Source organism: Canis lupus, chromosome 15 (assembly GCF_011100685.1).
Source record: "Canis lupus familiaris isolate Mischka breed German Shepherd chromosome 15, alternate assembly UU_Cfam_GSD_1.0, whole genome shotgun sequence".
NCBI classification, from domain to species: domain Eukaryota; kingdom Metazoa; phylum Chordata; class Mammalia; order Carnivora; family Canidae; genus Canis; species Canis lupus.
Genome location: NC_049236.1, coordinates 58,497,694 through 58,521,933, shown reverse-complemented (window position 1 = coordinate 58,521,933; position 24,240 = coordinate 58,497,694). Strand labels below are relative to the sequence as shown.

General features: G+C 34.4%; 1 protein-coding gene across 4 annotated transcripts in view; it reads left to right on the top strand.

Moving 5' to 3' along the window:
* Positions 1–24,240, top strand: part of FSTL5 (follistatin like 5) — a 706,657-nt gene that overhangs the window by 587,963 nt on the left and 94,454 nt on the right. For 2 of the 4 annotated variants that reach the window (XM_038559135.1, XM_038559134.1), the window contains exon 11: positions 19,079–19,105. The exons of the other annotated variants lie outside the window; for them this stretch is intronic. In XM_038559135.1, the coding sequence (XP_038415063.1) occupies positions 19,079–19,105 (27 nt within the window). The remainder of the gene's footprint in view (positions 1–19,078; positions 19,106–24,240) is intronic. 4 annotated transcript variants of the gene reach the window in all.

The window sequence follows — 24,240 nt, the reverse complement described above, 5'->3', positions numbered from 1 at the left end:
TTCTTTGCTTCCTATTTTTTAAAGAATGGAGAATGCCTATTTCAACAGGGCAGATATGGATTTTGTATTGATTTTTTGTTTTAAATATTTATTTGAGAGTGCACACATGAATGGAGGGAGGAGCTGAGGGAAAGAGAAAATCCAAGCGGACTCCCAGCTGAGCATGGAGCCCGTGGGGACTGGATCCCAAGAATGTGAGATCATGACCTGAGCTGAAATCAAGAGCTGGATGCTTAACTGACTGAGCCACCCAGGAGCCCCAGGGCAGTTGTATAAATTTAATGAGCTCATATAAGTGAACCTCATTAATGTCTATAGAGGCTAGGAACATAATATAAATAGATGAGCAAAGTCTGTAAACAAGTACAGGTGAAGCCAAATGCAACAGTCATCAATTAATTATAATTTCTACACTCAACCAATATGATATAGGTAAAATAATTAGGAATAAGAACAGTCCGTAGTTTAAGATAAGGTGTGTTTATGATAGCCAGGGTGAAAATTTAATCCTGATAGTTATAAGCTATGTGCTTGAATCAAAAAGAATCAAATAAAAACAAATATTTCAGAAAAAAATGAAATAAATCAGTAAATTAAAAAAATTCAATTTTTAATTTAACCTTCACTGAAAATCATTCAATAGAGAAGCTGTACTAAAAACATTTAATGCAGAGTGAACAATTCCTATGTCTTTTGAAAAATCTCCAAACCTATTTATTTAATATCTGTCACAGACTTTTACGTATCAGTAAGCTTAGTGTGAAATAAAATGCACTTAGGATAATCAGACTCATGTCAAGGTTAACCGTGCTTGATAAGCATTTATTATTTTATGAGCTTTTATTATTTATCATAAATTCTAATATTCATAGTCTCAATTTGGTCAATGACATTGTCACACCCCGTGAAGTAACTTGTTCCATAAATCTTTACATTTGTTGACCCAGAATATACTGAAATTATCCGCCTCATGATTTCCGTATCTGAAGGCTGTATTTTTAAAATAACACCCTTTTCAATGTCATTAAATAGATCTGTGTCTCACACATTGCCATTTTTGTACAATAGTAAGACTTGTTATCTAACAAGATGCCACGTGACCTGAATGTCATCAAACTGACAGGTTTACAAAAATCCTAAGCAACTGGGCATCTCTTTTGCCTACAAAACAAAACAACACTCAAAGCTTTCTTTGTTTGATTTATTGCGCATATTTTGTCTGCAAGGCATTATGTACCTTCACTGGAATATTCTCATCTCATCTCATATTACACAATGCCAATTTGCCTAATTTATTTGAAGATAAATTAGGCAAGTGATGATGACATCTTATTTATATTACTTCAGGCATGCAGGCTAAATAAGCTTATATACAGTGACAGTGCTGAGTATAAAATCTCAATGACACTCTTAGAAAATCTGCATACTGATATTTTGTTCGTGGTGTTCAGGAGAGTTCTAAAGTTAGAACTCACTCTAAAATTCTGTAATTCCAGAGGCCTTAAACTTGGTGAATCCTTTGCAAAATAATTGTGCACTTAGTTTCACAAAGAAGTTAGAATTATCATCGCTTGGTGATTTTCTTGCAATTCTTTGATACGGGAATTCAGTTGGAAAATAGGGTAAATGTGTGAAGCATTACTAAAATAAATGTGCTTTTCAAATGCACAGGTTCTGGGGTGAGGGGCTACAATGAGTTACCTTCTGAAAGTTTTATAAAATCTAATTTATGCCACACATTTTTATCAATTGTCTGCAGAGCCTAGATTGCACATTTGTGTGTCCTGTTGTCCTGTTTGTCCAGATATCTGATTTCTGATGATGAGATGAATATGCCAGAAAGAATGGGTCAGTTCCATTATTGTTCTGCCTCTTCATTTGCTTTACTTTTCAACTTAGTGCACATTTCCATACTTGTGTCACATATGAAATGTAACATTACATAAGAAGTGTTATTAAATATGATATTTCTTACCAAGTGCTCTTCTATTTCATGCAGTAAACTTGTGTGCCAATATGAGTATCTTTGCCCTAAATTTATCTATCTATCTATCATCTATCTATCTATCTATCTATCTATCTATCTATCTATCTATCTATCATCTATCTATCTAATATATACCTTTAAACTAAACTCTGGTATAAACAATAATACAATTTTGGAAACATTCTTGCAATAGGAAATTTTAATAGAAAATAAATCATTAGTGAATAAAATATTTCCGTTTTTATCTCAAACATGTTTTTTAGTATTTTTTCAAATGTTTTGGAACAGGAAGTCAAAATATGTTTCTAGAGACAAGTTTTTTTTTTTTTTTTAAGATTTAATTTATTTATTCATGAGAGACATAGAGAGAGAGAGAGAGGCAGAGACACAGGCAGAGGGAGAAGCAGGCTCCACGCAGGGAGCCCAACGTGGGACTTGATCCCGGGTCTCTGGGATCACGCCCTGGGCCGAAGGCAGGCACTAAACCGTTGAGCTACTGGGGCTGCCCCCAGAGACAGTTTGGATTCAGATGACTGAGAGTATTATAGAATAAACAATTATATAATTTTTATTAGAATTTATAATAAAAATAAAAGCTCATGAAATAATTATATAATTTAATTATATAATTTTTTATAACATTTCACTAAACTGAATATATTTATATATAGTACAGTTATATATACACACATACTAAAGACTATATATACATATATGTATACACACATACTATCGATATATATTACAACCAATATTGTGCAAATTACCATCATACTAATAGTAATATCAAAGTGTAGTTTTAGGAGTGTGTTTCAAAAGTGCAGAAAAACTGGGGGAAACAGTATGATTATGTTAAATTTAAGAAGTTCTAATCTTAAAAATTTACCCCCAAGATATTTTCAATACAATTAACTGATAAGGAGTATCGGAGACAGACAGACAAATGTTAATGAAACAAACCAAAAATAAACTAGAGCATAGTTTTACTTTTTTTTTTTTTAAGATTGTATTTATTTATTCATGAGAGACACACAGAGAGAGAGGCAGAGACCCAGGCAGAGGGAGAAGCAGGCTCCTAGCAGGGAGCCTGACGTGGGACTCGATCCCAGGACCCCGGGGTCACGCCCTGAGACAAAGGCAGACGCTCAACCACTGAGCCACCCAGGCATCCCTAAGAGCATAGTTTTAAAAAGAACTTTCAGAGACAAGAAAAAGCAAAGTGGCGAGGTATGTTATGAAAAGCTGCTAATCCTCATTAGGTGTCCAGGAAACTTATCTTTTAACCAGAGAGAAATGTCATTTTGCATATACTACAATCGCAGAAGTTCAAAAGCTGCGTAATAACAAGATTTGGTAAGATTTGGAAGAGGAAGCTGTATACATTGTTAGTGCTCGTGTCAGCTTTACCACCCTTTGGAAAGCACTTTGGCCTCATTACCTATTAGAGTTGATTCCGCATGTACCTTGGGAGTCAGCAATTGCATGTATCAAAGCAACATTACATTGCCATTCGTTCAGAAGTTATTTAGGAAGAACCTGCCTTATACTTAATATTTTGCTACGATTTGTCATTTCTTTTTTATCTATCTTTTAATTCCTTCCATATTTCCGTGGCAACTGAACTAAATCTAATTTAAATACTTTTTGCAATGGCTATAATTTAAATGTGTGTGCGGCTGGTTACCTTCCCACATGCGTGAACGTCAGTATTACTTCAAACTTATCTATTCAAATGGACGTTTACAAAATTCACAGTGAATAAGGGGTGTCATTGTAAGGAGAACAAAAAAAATGTCTATAGGAAACAATAGGTATGTTCATTCATGGTTTCACTTATTAAATACTCACTGAAGAAAAAAACAAAGACAAAAACAAACGTGTTGCTAGCCTGCAGTTAACAATTCTCTACTTTCAGAAAGGCTGTAGCTTGGTGTGGGTAGAAGTAAAGAGGCTATACTGCGTGGCGGAGTAAAATAATTGCTGCACCAGGCATATACTCCAGGTAGGATAGGATCGCAGGCCCAGAACAACAAAGTGCAACTGGGTCTCATAGCATAGCCTTTTTTTATTGATGTGATGACATTTGAGTTGATATTTGGTGGCTGTAGTGAAACTTCCATAGCTAGACACTCAGAAGTATGTCAAACTTAGGAATTGTCATAAAGCACATGGTGGGTTTCGTGAGCTTTACGTAATATATGGTCCTAAAAATGTTTGCTGGGAATCTACAACACACAGAGAGAACACATCGTTGGCTAGAACCATATTAAGGAGGGCCTTGAACTGCATGAAGGGAAAAAGTCCTATTAAGAGTGATTTGCAAGCTTTGTTTCTGCAAAGGTAAAAATCCTCTCCGTATTCATTATTTAAAGAGTTCACAAGAAACATTTTTTGCTAGGTTTTATTATTAACACACAGTGGGCATTTGGCCGTGGTTTTTATTACCTGAGCAGAATTAACCAAAATTCTAATTCCCTACACAGCTCATAAGACAAACAGGCTTGTATTGAATCTCAAGACAGAACGTGTATCCTGGAAACTCATTACAGCCTCTGGTGGAACACAATTACTGAGACCGTTCGATGTGAGGTTGAACCATCTTCCTCTATCCATCTCTTGAAGAGTATTTGGCATAATAGCATTTCCCCAAAGTAGTGTTACTTGGTTCATCAGCCTACTGGAATTTCGAAGAAGAAAACCAGTGCATTCATAAAGTATTATTTTTCATAATAAATAATCATATTAAAATAGTCAAGGACTAAAATTACGCCTTAGGCTGCTTATGCCTATTAATTTGTAACCATTAAATTACAGCAAAACTGACACTGGAAAGATTGTATTATGATAATAGATAGAAGATAATCGACCGTCAACTTAATGCTTTTGGGGCCCTCCAAGCAATCTGTACTTCATACTGATATAAATATGGTTGGTAGGACGTTGGCCGGATAAACAACTCTGGCTACATAGCCTAATATGAAAACATTTTATATTTTCATAGTTTAATAGTTTATAGTTTCATAGTTATTTTCATAGTGATAGTTTAAAAAGTGCTGTTCTGCTCCTTAATTTATTTTTAGACTATTGTTATTTTATCCCAGACTATTTGATTGACCTTTTATGTTTTTAACACATGCTTGCTTTACTTTGCCTTTAAAAAAAAAAAAAAAGATTTTATTTATTCATGAGAGACACAGAGAGAGAGAGGCAGAGACATAGGCAGAGGGAGAAGTGGGCTCCAATGCAGGACTCGATCCCAGGACCCCAGGATCACGCCCTGGGCCAAAGGCAGACGCTCAACCTCTGAGACCCCCGGGCGTCCCATATTTTGCTTTTTTAGATTAAGCTATTATAGAAATTAACTCAACTGGAGACATTCATAGAAATAACATTTTAAAGGATCCAGTGCTGTAAAATACTTAGCATAGTGTTAACACATAAGTGGGGCTCAGTACGTATTTGTTCTGGTTCCCATCAGCGTTTTTATTTTGAGTCAATGATTATTAGCTTTAAATTTTTCTTAAAATTGAGCCTTCCTGTCGAAGAGGCTCTCTTGAGATACATTGAACAATGGATAAAAATTATGAAAATGCTTAAAAAATGGGTAAAAGTGTTAGTACCGTAAGCTAGAGTTGGGCCCATTCAAGAAAGAGTTACAAACTAGATATCTTAGGTTTATATTTAGTAGCAAAATATTTTGAAGCTCAGATATATTCAGAAATCGCTTACATTCTTATTAACAGGTTGGCAACTCTCTTTGTTGACTCTTGGGTCATATATTCTATCACTTCTCTGTAAAGCTAAATTCTGGTTTTGAATCCCACCAGAACAATTTCATCCTCAAGTTTGGGGGAAAAAGAACGCACCCAGAACATAATCTTTCAGAGTTTCATTCGAATCTGCTCACTAGCCTTGCTGCTGCTTCGTGGAGAGTATGGGAAGCAAGAGAAGTTTCCTAAGGGAATGTTAGTAGAAAAAAAATTTTTTTAAACTACGTATATGAGAGTGTTCTTGTATTGTATTCCCAAAGTCATGCTTCACCACATTTTATTTTCAAGAGTGAGCAATAATTACAGGTTCCAGGAACTGTGACACCAGGAGGCTTCAGCTGACTCTCGTGTTTTGGGGCCTACGTTCATTCTTGCCACAGCCACGGGTGGCTACACTGCTGCTAGTTGGCCTGTTTTTTTTTTGTTTTTTGTTTTTTGTTTTTTTTTTTTTCCTCTCCCTGTCACTTCTCTGCTGAGCATCTTTGACCCTGTTCCCTTTTCTCTGTGCAGGTAATTACAGCTGCTCGAGTATCACCGCTGTCTGTAGCTTCTCCTGCCTTCTTCGGTGTTGACAATGGGAGGAAGGGGAGCAGCTGGCGCTGCTCTTTCTTAGTGATACAGAATCTTTATGGCATGGGGGGGGGGGGCGGTGGGCAGAGGAGAGAGGAGAGACAAGACCAGGTGGGAACAGAGGCCCTCCTCCTTTTCTGATTCTCCAGCAGTTGTCCCTCCAGTGGGACAGGTGTTAAGCAGGGATCCTGCTCCCCAAGGTAGCAGCGCTGCCTCAAATAGAAGACGGCATGTGTTGAATGGGTATGGGCAGCAATGACAAGTCCCCAATCTCTATTGGTAGTCGTGGGGCACATTTTCGCTTCCTTCACCCAGGATGAGGCAGTGATGTCCCTTCTTCATGCTTTCATTTCCCCTTCTCACGTGATGAGAAAGAGTTGTGGTCCTCACGCTCATGTACAGGCATTTAAACAGTGATGGCAATATCTCAGTAAGGAAGATGCTAGGCTTCTGGAAGATTAGAGATTTAAAATCAGGTGAGGTTGTGATCGGGAGTTTTAATGGAACAATGTAAGAAGCATGTGAGTTGATTTAGGAAAAGAAAAACTGTGAGGATGGGTGGAGACATTTGTCTGGTTTCATCATGTTTTCCTCTTAAATAAATGATTGAACTGATTCTCAGTTGGTCATAAGAAAAAGACCATGTTTCACTTAGTTCGTCTGAGTGATATTTTAAAAACAGGCAAGTAAATTCCAGTAATTAGAAGAGTCACTGTTGGGGCGCCTGGGTGGTTTGGTGGGTGAAGGGTCTGCCCTCGGCTCAGGTCATGATCCTTGGGTCTTGGGATGGAGCCCCGCGTTGGGCTCCTTGCTCACCGGGAGCCTGCTTCTCCTCTCCAGCTGCCCCTCTCCCCGCTCATGCTCACTCTTTCTCTCTCAATTTTTTTTTTTTTTAAGATTTTATTTATTTATGAGAGACACAGAGAGAGAGGCAGAGACACAGGCAGAGGGAGAAGCAGACTCCTCACGGGGAGCCTGATGTGGGACTCGATCCCTGGTCGGGGATCAGGCCCTGAGCCGAAGGCAGATGCTCAACTGCTGAGCCACCCAGGCGTCCCTCTTTCTCTCTCAAATTAAAAACAAAAACAAAAACAAAAACAAAAGAGAAGTGTATCTATTGAGAATTTTAAGAAAACATAGGCTAGTAAGTGACAATATCATGAAGAGCTGAGAACAAAATCTAGGGTTTATGATGTAAACTGCCATTCCTTTTTCACCAATGCAAGCAAAATAAAAGGGCTAATGTTTTTGAGCAGATACTGGATTCACAATTAAGTCAAAGAGAAGGAAAAATATCCCAGGAGAAAAAACACTTAGGGAAACTCCAGGCCAGAGTTGAATTGGCCAGGGCAAACCTAGCCTCTTCGACAGGAAGGCTCAATCAACTAAGTGGACATACAGTTTACAGTGAACTTGTCTTCTTGGGACCATCAGGGTACTTTCTAACTTAAGATCACAAGCACTGTCATGATTAAATTGAAATATTTTTATGGAAATTATTATTAGTTTCTAATTTTCCCATTATTACTTTTACATCAAAACTCTTAGTGCATAACACAGACACCTGGGTTCTCTTTCATGAAATTGTAGAAGAGCTAAGATACGTTTAAAATATTTTGGGGAAAATGATCCCACTACTTGTGAACCTATTTATTTTTAAAGATTTTGTTTATTTATTTTTGAGAGGGAGAGAAGGAGAGAGAGAGAAAGAGAGCATGAGCAGAGGGTGGGAGCAGAAGGAATAAGGAGCCTGACGATGATGACGATGATGAGGACACCGATGATGATGATGCAGGGCTCCATCCCAGGACCCTGGGATCATGACCTGCGCCAAAGTCAGATGCTTAACCAACTGAACCACCCAGGTGTCCCTACGTGTGACCTTATTATAGAAAGAGAATATAGTGATTGAGAGTATCGCATTTTACATTTTCGTAACAGAATGCCAAGTCTGCTGCTTAGTGTGACTAAAAGCGAATCAAAAGCAATAGGAAATTCACTTTAATCAACACCATGTTAATAGTTTAAGCAATTATGAGACAAATTTGAATTTATCTCAGAATCTGTCATTGGCCTGCAAAGGCTTTTAATACTTGCTATTTTTTTAACTTTTTTTTTTTTTTATTCATGAGAGACACAGAGAGAAGGAGAGGCAGAGACACAGGCAGAGGGAGAAGCAGGCTCCCTGCAGGGAGCTCCACATGGGACTCGATCCCGCGACTCCAGGATCACCTCCTGGGCTGAAGGCAGGCGCTAAACTGCTGAGCCACACAGGGATCCCCTAATATTTGCTGTTTGACAAAGAATGACTCAAGGGGTATATTAAATACGTGCTCCTCAATGCTGTACGCACAAACATTATTTCTCTTAATTAAAAACCAAGATATATTGGCTAATTGCTGCAGTTGCTTCATAATTGGCTTAAAAGATTAAGTTCTTACCTTTGAAGATATGTTTAGGAAAAATGTGTTCTTGTTTTTCAAAATATATGTGTCTATATGTGTATAAACACGTGTTGTGTGTGTGCATACACAGGTGTGTGTCTGAATATGTGCCAGTCACTGTTCTAAGCAATTAAAAATTTTTAGCTCATGGAATGCTCTTAAAATCCTTATACTATCTAATTTGTCTGTATATTTCATGCAATTTCTTTAGAAATCTGTTCTAACAAGAAGTTAACCTCTGTTAACTTATAATCAGCTTGTTTTACGAGACATTATGTCATTTCCTACATGAACACTTCCTCAGACAGTGTAAAGTCTAATTTTTTTCCTTCTTATCTTTTGACTGCTAAAAATTTCAGATGCTAAGTTTATGGCCTACTGCAGTGGTTATTCGTTTGGGTGTCTGATGCCTTTTATTGTACTGCTACTAATCTCTTTTATAATATCGTTAAAGATGAGCAATTTTAACTGAATTATAAACTATATATTTACCCAGAATTCTTAAGTATCAAGATATTTAATGTATTTGATATTTGTAACTCTAATTTGTAATTTTCCTCATGAAATATTCACCTAAAATCTTTATCTTAATAATAAATAATATTTTAAAGTAGTCAATGTCCTTCAAAGACTGCATATCTCTTATTTTACTCTATATTTAAATGTAATTATATTTCTATGTTAACATTATATGTAACATAAACATATTCAGTAGATATTTAAATATTAAATGGTGAGCAATTCGGAATATGAGAGAAGTAATAAACATTTTTAGAGGGGAGCCTGGGTGGCTCAGTCGGTTAAGTGTCTGAATCATGGTTTCGACTCAGGTCACAATCTCATGGGTCTTGAGATTTAGCTCTGAACTCAGTGGGGAGTCTGCTTGAAGATTCTCTCCCTCTCCCCCTCCTCCCACTCATACTCTCTCTCTTTCCCTCTTCCTCTCTCTCTGTAAAACTAACTAACTAAATATTTTAAAAATAATAGAAATAACACCCTTTTATACAAATTAAGTGGCATTGCAACAGCTTTATGGTCTGCGGTCTTTCATTGTTTCCTTACACATAATATGATAATGAGAATGCGCTGAGAGCCCTAATTATAGGTTAAGATATATTCTTTTATGCAATATTTCATTTTGGCAATATTCCTATTAATTTAATGTCTATGGGCGTGATTACCTAAGTTTACCTAGGATATATGCATATATAATTAGCCAAAATCTACTGAGCAATTAATTATGTGCCACGTGCTACTTAAAATATTGTATAATCTTTTTATCTTGTAATTCTCTGTTCAACCATTTGGTATATTCTATAGGTGAGAAAGGTAAGGCAAAGAAAAGGCAACTTTGTTTGCCATCTACTTAAAATGATAGAGTATTATGAGCAAGTTAGTAGGCATAGATTTTCCCGTGTATCTGCAGCTAATCACTACAATTGTTTAATGATGTCATTGTTTATCATGTAAAAATGACAGTCAATACAGTTGTGTGAAGAATTATCAAAATCAAGTCACTTCCTAAAAATAATCAATCAATCAATCAATCAAGTCACTTCCTGATGGTGGTAGGCTTAGAATTTCTATTAGGAGATGCTCAGGTCTCGGTAGTCTGGCTGGGAGGATGTTAGCTAGTAAATTTTCCTCGACGTTATGTTTGCTTAGTAAGTAGTCTGCTACACTAACATTCTCTGGTGTCCAAGATGGTCCTAATGATCCTCCTCTTCTGTTAAACACCCCCTTGTATTATTTTCTCACTTTGAAATACATCAGTTCCCTGTCGCACATAGAGTGGGATGGAGGTAAAGCCATATGACTTCTGAAGCCATGTCACAAAGGGCATTGTGGCCTCTGCCTTGCTGTCCCGATCACTGATTCTGGGGAAACCAACTGTCAGTATGTGAGAACATGTAAGCAGCACTGAGGAGAGTCCCATAAGTAGAGAACTGGGGCTTTCTGCCAACAGCCAGCACCAGACTGCCCGCCAGTACAGTGAGCCGCCTCGGAAGTGGATCTTCCAGCCCAAGTTAAGCCTTCAGATAACCGGAGTCTCATGAGACCCCAAATCAGAACCCTCTCAGCCAAGCCACCACCACAAATACCATAAATGATTTTTGTTGCTTTAAGCTGCTAAGTCTGAGATAATTTTTTATGCATCATGCAATAACTACTGCAAATACGGGCTTACTTGATTTGGCACTGGAAAGGAAGGTGGATATTATTTTTTTTTAAGTTCGTTTATTTATTTTTTTATTTATTTAAGTAATCTCTACACACAGTATGGAGCCCAAACTCATGACCTCATGATCAAGAGTCGCTTGCTCTTCCAACTGAGCCAGCCAGGTACCCTGGAAAGGTGGATATAGTTTTTATTTGTTTTGTGTTGTGGCTGTAATCTTTTGATATGGCAAAGTTCTTATGTTGTCTTGGTTTTACTCAGACTATTTCATTGCCAGGAGTAGGTTCTCTCTATTTGGTTAAGTATCGATTATTTTTAAGTTGGTGTGACTGTTACACTGGCCATGTGAAGCAGCCAGGGATGTACCCACATTCAGTACCCAGAAACTGGCCTTCCATAGACAACTTCTGATTCTTTTCCTCTTCCATGGAAAAGTTACTTTCACACTTTTGAGTTCTCCTCATTGTCACAAATCGTCAGGGGTCCTGCCTCTACATCATGGTGCCATTTGCTATACATTCTTAGAATTCTGGTTCTCGGTGCTCTCCATTTTTTAACACGATTTATTGATTCAAATTACCCCTGACAAGAATCTGATTATCCCATTTCATCAGTTTATAGAAATTAAGACCATAGATTCCTGGCCAGTTTCTGAGTCATATTCATCTTTAATCAGTGCCCAACAAATGACAGTTTTACTTGAGAGTGGCTTTGAATTTGGCACATGGCAGGCAATGTACTTGACATATCTTACATAGCTTTCCATCCCCAAAATAGTATATTTTAAATGTCTCATTTCATTCTCCATATGCACATTCAAAGAAATTTCAGCTACCATAATACTAACCATACATTTTTTAGATACATTAAATTTTTATCTATGTTTTTCTTTTAACGTTGCCCTTTTCCATTTGCCTTCTGAAGTTAAGTCAATTTCTTAAATCCAAAAGGAGAAGCAGTCAATAAGACATCTAACTAAAATGTTATCCTTACATAAATGCAGCTTATAAAAAAAAATGTTTTCCACTAGTGAAAACCTTACACTTTCAAAGACAAGGACAAGCAAAAACTTATTTAATTGAAAAGCCAAGCAGTTTCCATGTGAGTAGCCAAGTAAAATAGCTGTTCAGTACTATAGCATGCTGCTGTGTAGTTAATCATCTTATTGCTGTTATTTATATAACATACAACTCTCCACATGTATTTCCAAATACAGATAGCATATTTAACATGAGATCCAATTCTTTGAATGTAATTGCAAATCCCCAATATATAAAATAGAACAATTTATAGATTATGGCATTAATAGAATATTCTGTTACTGCTGTCCAGGCATTTGTTTCATTGAACCACATTTTCATTATAAAGCATATGTTCTCTTCAGAAAGAATTTTGCATTTCAATTAAGTCATGAATAAGTATTGAATTACTGGGTGTCTATAATTCTGAGGGTTTTGTTGTCCAATTATAAATAAAAGATTTCAGAACAAAAATGTTATTTATGCTATATTGAGGGCTGTGTTGTGTTACATAGGATTCTCTAGGCACAGAAAAAACTTATTTTGCTCAGCTTATGTGGACTTCTGGTTCTACAGGATAATAGCAGATAAAAAATAATTAACCTGATTTACAGGAGAACTGGGGGAAAATTAAGTGAAGAATTTTGGTTAGGGTATTAAATGTATCAGATTTAACATATGGGTAAAGACGAAATTAAAAATGTCTTGATGTTTTGAATGTGAGTTGAATAGGACACAGGCATGTAATAGAAGACCTTACGTGCTAAGGACTTTGAGTGTATACAGACACACACACACATACACACACGAATATGTAGTATCTTTTTAAGTAAATAAGCGGCATGATTAAGCCTGCATTTACTATAGGTAGCTGTTTTTATTATGTGAGAGATAAATAAATATGGTAAAACAAAGCCATTTCAGTATGTAAGTTAGCTGTTAAAATATAAAAAATAGACCTGGGCACCTGGGTGACTCAGATGGTTAAACGTCTGCTTCATCCCAGGGTCCCAGGATAGAGCCCCATATCAGGCTGAGTGGGGAGTCTGCTTCTCCCTCTCCTTCTGCCCTCCCCCATGCTTGTGCCCTCTCTCTTTCATGCTATCTTTCAAATAAATAAAAGAAATAAATGAAATGAAATAAAAGTAACATTCCAACAGAAGTAATGGGTTAAAGGCATAAAAAAAGGAAATTTTTTTTAGATATTTGCAAACATAACTTATAATCAAACTATCCTATATTATATGTAACAGATATATGATATTTACATATATACATGTATCATATATCTTATAATATCTATATTTTAATATTTGGTAGGCTGTGCACATGTGCATGCCTACACGCATGTACAGTTTTAGAGTGTGGAGGGGTGAACACTTGTGCAGACTGCTTGTGGTGCTGATAACAACCTTCTGGCAGTCAACCTGGCAACACGTGTCAGTGGCTTTAAACATCCCCATACCTCCTATAGGAATGTATAGTCATGGAAATAACTACACAGAAGGATGGCCATCACAGTTAAACACATCCATGCACACATGCACACACGTGCACATCAACGCATATTTATGCATACATCTATATGACTGAGAAGTCAATGATACTTACTGAATCTTACAACTTACACTAGCCTCTGGTATGGGTACTGAGCCTGCGTCATTGAATAATGAACAATAATATTTTTAAAAGGAAGAAAGCAATATGAAGGAATAGTATATAATGATTTAAACTGTATATTTGAAGACCAAAATACACGTATGATAAATGAATATACAGGATTTTAAAATATTTTATATGTTGCATATTTATAATATCAGAAATACCCCCATATACATGTGCATTTATATAAAAATCACAAAAATAATAAAAAGATGTCTAAGGAAAAGAGACTTGGCTATTATAACTGTGTAATTGAATTCAAGGTATTTTTTTACATTTAATGTGCATTCCAACTTTATACAATAAAATGCTTATGTTCTAAATACACAAGAATAATACATGCAATTTTAAAAGTTAAGTAATTACAGAATAGATTCTCTTTAGAGCATTCATTCTCTTGAGTTAAGATTACTATAGCTTTCCATCTATCATATTTTTAGTGAGTGTTACACTTGATTTGCTGTACTTTTCATATTTTAATAAGTTGAGCTTTATTTAAATTCCAGTTAGTTAATATACAGTGTAATATTAGTTTCAGGTATAGAATTTAGTGATTCATTGACATACTATGATTTGGGGTATTGTAAATAAAATCTATTGCATTTTCTAATTCTTAAGTAAGAATAGATTTGGGGATATTTTTCTTGTGTCTTGTCACCAAATTGAACAATTTAACTAACTTTACGTGTACTTTTAACGTAATCTTTTGACTAATTTTATCTTCAAATTTTAATCATTTAATTTTATAGCTTACACTACTTACACAATTTATATTTGTTTCTTAATGAATCATCTAATTCATAAAAAATAATTTCTAATGACAGTTATAATCTCTTAGTTTGACTCCCAATTTTTTATTCTAGTATTTTTGTTAAATTCATATTAATATAAAATACTCCTCTACTCTTGATTTTTATTATATATTATATATCATATATATATCTAGTATAGATAATATCAATTTAGCTCCTTCTATTGTATTTACATTCTCCTTTTTATTTTATTTTATTGAGGTATAATCGATGTACAATGTTATATTAATTTCAGGTGTATAACAACTTGATTGGACAATTTATACACTAATCAGTGCTCCTTCACCATGATAAGTGTGGTCACCATCTGTCACCATAAAACATTACTGCAGTATTATTGACTATATTCCCTATGCTGTACTTTTCATATCCATGACTTGTTTATTTTATAAGTTTGTACCTCTTAATCGTCTTTATCTACTTCACTCGTGCCCCTCCCATTCCCTCTGGGCAACCACCAGTTTGTTCTCTTTATTCATGAGTCTGTTTTTGTATGTTTGTGTGTCTTTTTAGGTTCTACCTGTAAGTGAACTCATGAGGTATTTGTCTTTCTCTGAGTTTTTTCACTTAGCATAAAACCCCTAATTACAGTTTACTCAGTTTGCTCACGAAGAGTATTTAGACGATACTTAGTAATAGGTGACATACTCTATCAGATTACATTTTGTTTAAATTTCATTGATTATTCTCACTTGATATAGTAATATATTGCATTAAATTAATTAAATTTTTAACTAAATTCCTACCAATATATTATTGCATTCCAAAGGGATTCCTGTCTATGATCAAACTTTTAATATCTTGATGAATTTTGCAAAGCATTTTATTTTTAATTTCTGTTATTAGTGAAGTTTTCCTATAATTCCCTTTGCTTTACTACTGTTATCAGTTATTGGCATCACCTTTGCTGACTTTATGAGATAAATAGAAATGTTTCCAGAGTCTAAATATATTTAATGCAACTGGAATTATATGATTCTTAAAAGTTTGTAAATGTTCATTATAAAACCTCAGACCCTGAGAGTATATTGTGAAGAAACTGTGTGTGTGTGTGTGTGTGTGTGTGTGTGTGTGAAGAAACTTTTTAAAAATGTTTCGGTCAGTATTAGGTTTTATTCAATTTTTTTTTCGTGTTCAATTTGGATATTTATATTTCCTTGGATTTTTGGAAGATTATCAAATTATCCAGATTATCAAATTTATTAGCAAAAGTTCTATATTAAAGTGATGAATCACTAAAATCTACTCCTGAAACTAATATTGCACTCTATGTTAACTAATAGGAATTTAAATAAAAGCTTTTTTGAAACAATAAGAAAAAATACATTAACTCAAAATCATAGCTAGTCATTCCTTCTTTCTTCCTGTCTCCTTATTTCTCCCTCTTTTTTCTTCCCCATGCTTCTGCTTCTTCTGCTTTTTCTCTCTGTGTCTTGTTCCCTCTTTCTATTTTGCTCAATAAATCATCAGTTAACTGTATGTATTATCTTTTGGCCAAAACTCTTTGGGTCCACATATTAAAAACTCATTTTTGTTGTCTTATATGAATTACAATCACATTTTATTCTTATTTATTTTAAAAGATTTTATTTATTTAATTTAAAGAAAAAGAGAGAGAGCAGTGGTGAGGGGCAGAGGGAGAGGGAGAGAATCTCAAATGAATTCTACTCTGAGTGCAGAGCCTGATGTAGGGCTCAGCTTCACAACTCTGAGATCAGACCTGAGCCAAAGCCAAGAGTTGGACATTTAACCGACTCCAGGTGCCCTCATACATGATTTTTTAAAAATATATTTAATTTATGGAAGAATTTTATGTTTAAACACATCTCACAAATGTTTATATTTGTTTTATTGTTGTCTTAAAATTTCTAAGCTACTTATGCAGATTGAAATATACCTACAAAATAGAGACTTTTCATTTTCTAGTTTACTTCGTGAGTACTCTTGAAAAATTTTCCAGAAAAATCTAAAAAAAAAAAAAGCCTCACTTTTGTATAGTTCAACATTCTGTTTGTATAGTACATCTATTAGGAAAATACTAATTCAATCTTAATAATCATGTTTTTGAAACTTTGTCTTTTTCTCTTAATTTTTCAAATACTGAGAGCAATGAGTTAGAGAAATAGAATACAATTGTAGATTTATAAATTTTGTATCCAGTCCTAATAGCATTTGCTTCATATTTTAATATGTTTGTAGTTTATACAATATTAAGTTCAATATGAAGTGCCTTGAATTTTATCTTCTTTGGTGTTAATATCACAAGCCATGTATATTTTCGGATACTTTCTCATGAATGATTGCCTACCTTGAAAATATCTCTGTCCTTAACTCCTTTAGACTAGCAGTCCTTTGATAGACCACTAAGATTTGTGCAGTCTTATTCTTCTATCTAGAAACCTTACCCTTAAAATTCTCACTCAGTTCAGTCTTACTCATCTTGCACACCCTTACCTTCAATATTTCCCAGTATTTAATCCATCCACAATCATGGTACTGTTCCTCTCTTTCATAACCCATTAAATGTGTGATTTAAAATTTTGTCTATGTTGTGGTTTGAATAATTTTTTTTTTTTCTCAACTAGAATATAAGCTCTTTTAACTGGGAGATTGGGCCTGTGCTAATCTGTGTATTGCATCACTGAATGCAGTGTCTGACATAGGCTGGGCACTCAGTCAGTACTCACTGAGCAAATGAATGGAAATATGAGGAAACATAGATCTAGTTACCCTCTTTTTTATAAACCAGAAAATAAAAAAAGGTAAGTCTAATCATGGCTTAGCCTTCCCTGAGCCTACAGAAGAAAATTTAATCTCTTCTGTATTATGTACAGAAGACTTTCTTGATCTACTCATAGAAAAATTCTCTGGTATCATCTTCTATCAGTTTTGCCCTTCAAATATACTCAGTTACTGAAATTTCTCTGAATACAGTAATTCCTCCTTATGCAGGAGATATGTTCCAAGACCCCCAGTGGATGCCTGAAACAAGTTATACTACTAGACTCCATATATACGGTTTTTATTTTTCTTACACATACATATGATAAAATTTAATTTATAAGTTAGGTATACTAAAAGGTTGACAATGATAGCTAAGAATAAAACAATTATAATAATATACTGTAATAGAAGTTATGTGAATGTGATCTCTCTCTCTCTCTCTCTCATACTCACCTTTATTCTTGTGATGATGTAAGGTGATAAAATGCCTAAGTGATAAAGTGAAAGACATATGCACTGAGACTACTATTGACATTCTAATAATACTTTAGGTGCAGGATCATCTACTTCCAGACTGAGGTTAACTGCTGGTCATTGACATCTCTGTCCTCTCCTTGCTAATGGGATCTATCATTTTCATATTCATTTCAAGAACACTGTAGACAGGGGTAGCCTGGGTGGCTCAGCTGTTAAGCATCTGCCTTCAGCTCAGGGCGTGGTCATGGAGACCCAGGATCGAGTCCCACGTTGGGCTCCCTGCATGGAGCCTGCTTCTCCCTCTGCCTGTGTCTCTGCCTCTCTCTCTCTCTCTCTCTCTGTGTTTCTCATGAATAAATAAATAAAGTCTTAAAAAAAAAAAAGAACATTGTAGACAACAAGAACAGCATCAGAAAATGTCCTGAAGGGATGCATATTACTTTACAAAAATTTATTTTTGAAAAGTTCAGCAGGTTTTGAAACTGGATGACTTGGACCTTCAACCTCCAGCTAGGAGAGCTGGACTCTAGTCTTGGCTCTGCTAATTCATGGTAGAGGTTCAGTTAAAAAAAAAAAAAAAAAACAGTTTCAAAAAAGTGATTATGGTTTATTATGGTTAAAATAGGGAATATTTAGATATGCATGAGCTTTTACATCAGTTAAACTTTCTTTTGACAGAGTATTTTGCTTTGAAAACAGAATTTGGGCAACTTTCAATTAGTAATGGAGGCAGACATTTCTCTGAGAATATTTCTAATTGTTAATTTCTATCTTAATTCTATTTTAACTCTATTGATTCAGTTTTTATATAGTATTTAATAAACCTATTGTCAGAAACAATTTAATAGGAATCATTGTGCATTGAACTAAGCAAGATATATTTAGATATATTTCATTCTGTCTGGTTTAAAAAGAGAAAACATACTACTTAAAAATAAGCTACATCTGTATTCAAAATCCTTTATTTAAGGAACTCTTCTTGCTGAGGAATATTGCATATTAGGTAGGAATATTGAATATTGTGACTACTGAGAATTTTTAAAATATATTTTTTTCAGTTAGCAACTTTTAACTATACTGTCTTAAATAAATAGTTTTAACTACCAATGTTTGTTCTAAAGATATATTTTAATAACATTAACCTAAATATCCCATTCTTTCCAGTGATGCATAAAATGTTCTCTGTTTATTAACAAAATCTTTATTCCAAAGAAGAATTGGCAATTTCAGAAATGCAAAGACCATTATTAGCTAGTACCAGCATTTTACTGTTTTGTTAATTCAAAGTCGTTTGTTGAATTCACCATCACCACTTTTATGTACATGTTCTAACCTAGAGATTGTGACCTCTTTAATAGTTATTTATATGATTCTGCAGTTGAAGCTCTATTTACTCATTTTTCTTTCTCTCCTTTTTCCTTTAACATGCTGCAGTAGCTAACATATTATGGAGAGAAGAAGGTACTAAATTCCATTATTTTTATATTGTAATTATTTTGCTTAATTTTTAGTAGATTTGTTGACTATCAGTTTTAATAATTATCTTATTCATGTTTGTGTTGACGATATTTTATTGGTTATAAATCAATATTGTCTTTTGTAAACCTGATACCGTTAAATATATTTCTTACTTCTTATCAGTTTGATTTATTATTGATATATAACCAGGGAGGTAGGTTATAATACATTGAAATGCTTTTAAACAATTAAAATTAAGTCAAAGAAATAAAAGCAAACTTAAACACCATTTAAGTAATAAAACCAAACTTTTATTAATAAAAGTTTTTAATAAAAGCAAACTTAAACACCATTTAACATCATCTAAATCTACCAGATTTAGATTAGAAAAAGGAAAATTATAAAAAACCATTGCTTTATCGAGGGCATGTATCAAATTATTTAAGAAAATAGGTTATAAACTTGAAGGGTCTAGATTCAAATCCAGTCTCCACCACTATATAACCAAGGGCCTCTTTTTTTGTCCCAATTTTCTTAGCTTAAAAATAAGGATAGTTGTTAATACTCAGTAGGGCTGCTATCAGTTCCTTAAATATAGTCTACACTCAATAAACTGTATCCGCTTCCACTTGTTATTTTTCTTATTGGTAATGACTGGAGAGGATGTATTTGACCAGTTACTCACGTGCTTTAGTTAAATTCTTAGGAACAAAATGTAATAAGTTATCATTACAGTTCTGGAAAGCAGTGGCCAAACATTGCCTCACAATCCATCCTAGACAAACTTTGGCTTCCCTGGTCATAGCTTCCCACATAAGCTGGAGTCACTGCCACCTGTGAGGGCCGTGTCTCATTAGTGTCAAGTAATTCGAGAACTGAAGCCCCTGTTTGGTCCTCAATAAAGAGGCACACCACCATCCACCACCCCCCCCCCCCCCCCGGTATGTGTTGCTTCTGAAATCTTTTGTGTAGGTTTCTTCAAAGTCTGGTTTGCAAAGGGGTTTTGGTGTGATTATGCCTTCTCATTTTATTCCACTTAGATATTTCACATGGAACAGACAAATGTAATCATTACCAAAACTAGCATTAACATATCTGTTAAGCAGCATTTCTTTCTGCTCTCTTCCCTCTCGAGACCAAGCAAATATATCTCTGGGCATTTTAAAAATTGATTTCATGTTTTCATTGTAATGGAAGGAACAAAACCTAAGTAGTCAGAGCTCAGGGAGCCCAGATCTGGCTTTGCTGGTTAACTGCTGGTAAAAATTGGATGTATTATTTTACCTCTGTGAGCCAGATTTTTTGACACATTGCTTGAAATACAGTTGACACCCTTCTAGCAAAATCGTGATATGTAAATGCCCTTAGACTATGTAAAACAATGCTTTCTTATAATTTGACTTTGATAATGACCATGAACATTTTTATTTTATAATTTTAATATGTAATAATAATAATAATATGATATTCTTCAGGCTACCTTTAAAAATATGAGATCTCAAGCTTAATTAAAATCACCCTGAGGGATCCCTGGGAGGCGCAGCGGTTTGGCGCCTGCCTTTGGCCCAGGGCGCGATCCTGGAGACCCGGGATCGAATCCCACATCGGGCTCCCGGTGCATGGAGCCTGCTTCTCCCTCTGCCTGTGTCTCTGCCTCTCTCTCTCTCTCTGTGACTATCATAAATACATTAAAAAAAAATAAAAAATAAAAAAATAATAAAATCACCCTGAGATTCATTATACAAAAATATTTTTGACTATCTAAAATCTTCTGTTGGGATCCCTGGGTGGCGCAGCGGTTTGGCGCCTGCCTTTGGCCCAGGGCGCGATCCTGGAGACCCGGGATCGAATCCCACGTCGGGCTCCCGGTGCATGGAGCCTGCTTCTCCCTCTGCCTGTGTCTCTGCCTCATTCTCTCTCTCTCTCTGTGACTATCACAAATAAATAAAAATTAAAAAAAAAAAAAATAATAAAAAAAAAATAAAATAAAATCTTCTGTTAATTTTTTAACATGTGTACCTTCAGTAATTATTCACCATCAATCAAAAATTTGCTTATTCTTCATTATTTTGACAGAGAATATGTCCTTGAGAAATAATAGCTATTTAGTATATTTTGCAGATAATTTTAAGACATATAAGATAAATGTCTTTGGGTAAAGTTTTTAAATCTTTTATTTCATGGGCAATTATCATCAGAGTCCTTTGTTGTTTCTTAGAATAAACAAGATTTAACATAATATACTTGGGAAGACAATATGCCTGATTTGGATTCATAGGCATCTTTAAATTATTTTTTTACAAAGCCACAGTTACTGGCAAGGCATCACAATTAGAAATGATTGCATGTAATAATAGTAATGGTGGCCAGAGATAATAGGCCAGCTTGCGGAATCACTGAATCTTAATAGTGTATACAATTATTTCATAAAAAGTAATTAAAATAATAGCTAACTAAAGCTTCCAAAAATGTTCTACCTTTATTTTTAAATGATAGAATAATAACAAATATGAACTGTATAATTCTGAGATCCATTTTTATTTCCACTGAGGTAATGTTTTCTGTTTGTACGCTTGCCACTCTACCATGGCCAAGAGAAAATTCATCCCAGAGAGAACCAACTGGGGAATTCCAATTTCAGGCATTCTAAGATAAATATTGGAAAGAGAGTTAAAAATGATAAACCTCTCATAATGTCATTGTACTTATATGCAAGTATTAAAACCATAAAAATTTGTTTAACTGTAAAATTATTTTTAAACATGAGCATCAGAATAGCTTAGCCAGGACTTTGTAATCTAAATTGATTTTACTGAATTTAATATGTATTATCCTATTAATCACATGGATATTTAAGCCTGAAACACAGCATCCTCTACTTTTCTGGGTTCTTTTTCTAGTCATCATTGTGGTTTGCAGGAGTATAGAAAGACATTGTTGAGAGAGGAAATATGCCATTTATTCACAAATATTTTAAAGGGACTATTAAATGCAAACCACTTTGAAAAATACTGGAAATGTAAAAATGTTATTTATATTTATATTTATAAAGAAATTTTCTCTAAAAATTTCAGTCAAGTAAGTTAAAGTTCTTATTCTAAATCATTCTTATTGATAACTTATCTTACTATATGATTTGAAAATAATACATTAAAAGATCCACTGTTTGGTTTTCTTCTACAATGTTTTTTTATGATCTAATAAAATAAAATCTAGTAAAGTATATATTAATATTTAGTGGGCAGTTTAGCAATATCATATATGTCCTAACTTAATAACTGTTTTGGTTTTTATAAGCTCTAAAGTAAAGAACTTCAAGCCATTTTACTCACTGATGAATTAATCTTAACTTTTGAATATGTTACATTCAAGCTTCAAGGAGAGATACAAGGTGGTTCATTATATAGCATAGTATTTGCTACATTTGTTACAACATGGCAGTATTTTGATGAATATCTATAGGGTCAATATGAAATAAAGTCTACTTTAGGAAATGCTGGACATTTAATGATTTGAAAGCCAAAAAAATACAAAATACAAATAGAAATTGCAGGGAAATCTTACAATGAAGCTTATACATTACACCATAATCTGATTAGCTTTGTGATCTATAATGTCACCAAAGTGAAGGAAAAGGGATATGGCAAGCAAGTCAGCTTTTAACTTCTTCAGCCTGAAATTATTCACATTTCATTGGCCAGACTATTATACATTGCATGAGGGGTTGGGAAAAATTGACTAATATATACCAGCTTTGTGAGTTCCATAAACTTCTCATGAATTTATTTTTAGAGAAAAAATGCTGACATTCTCAGGACCAGATCACTGCCTCATAATAATATTGATCAGTTTTTTAAAATGAAAAAGAACTTTCAGAGCATAAGGCTTCTGATTGCATCAAACTTAGAAAGTCATAGCATTGTGGAGAAGTAGAGACCATGCCTTCTACTGGTCATTACACAATGCCAATTAAACCATGATCAAATTCTTGGTATTTTCACTAACCAGTCTTCTACTGTTGCTTTAAATACTAACATCAACCTAACCTTTTAGTGTTTTACATTATTTCATTAAAAAATTTTTCAAATCAAAATTGTGATTTGATAAGAAATATCCATTTGCAGTTATATGTGCATATACATACACACATATATATGTACATATATATAATATGCTAGATGTATACATGCATATATACATATATAATTATATATATGATTCCCATTAACATTATATAGCACAAATATTCTATTATGTTATAAACTTTGCTATGTTAGTCCTTAAATGTAAATTAATCATGCAGATCTGCATTCAGTTTCTTCAGCATATCTTCAGAAGTTCAGGACATGGTATACAGACTCAAAAGGAACTGGTTTTAGATAATGTCACTCTGACCGGTCAAATAGTACCCAGCTAATAAGAGCTTGACACAATCACTCACTTTCTAGCAAGAATGAAAGAATAAGTTTTATTCTAGTTGAACATAATATAGAGATCTTGTAGACGTGCAGTGGAATGATGCTACTTTTGTGTAAAAAAGTTTTAGCTCCAAAGACAAAGTGCAAAACATGGGAACATTCATGAACCAGAAATCTTCCCCTGCTAAGTTTTCCAAAATGAGAAATGCAATATGGACTGTCTAACTACTCTTGTCTATATTTTTCTTTACCTAAAAGAAAGAGATTTTTTTTCTAGTTTTCAAAAAGAAAGATAAGCTTAGGATCTCTTAAAAGTAAAAAGAAAAATAGGGGATCCCTGGGTGGCGCAGCGGTTTGGCGCCTGCCTTTGGCCCAGGGCGCGATCCTGGAGACCCGGGATCGAATCCCACATCGGGCTCCCTGCATGGAGCCTGCTTCTCCCTCGGCCTATATCTCTGCCTCTCTCTCTCTCTCTGTGACTATCATAAATAAATAAAAATTGAAAAAAAATATTAAAAAAAAAGTAAAAAGAAAAATATCAACTACTGAAGGACTTTATAAAAACACTTAGTGAATTATTTGGTTGGTTACAAATCACTCCATCATATAATTACAATTTGCTCCTAACCATAACTTAAATCCTAAAGCAATGGCAATTTAAATCAGAGGAAGACAAACATCACCACAAAATATCTTTTAGCATTGACTATTTTTGTTATT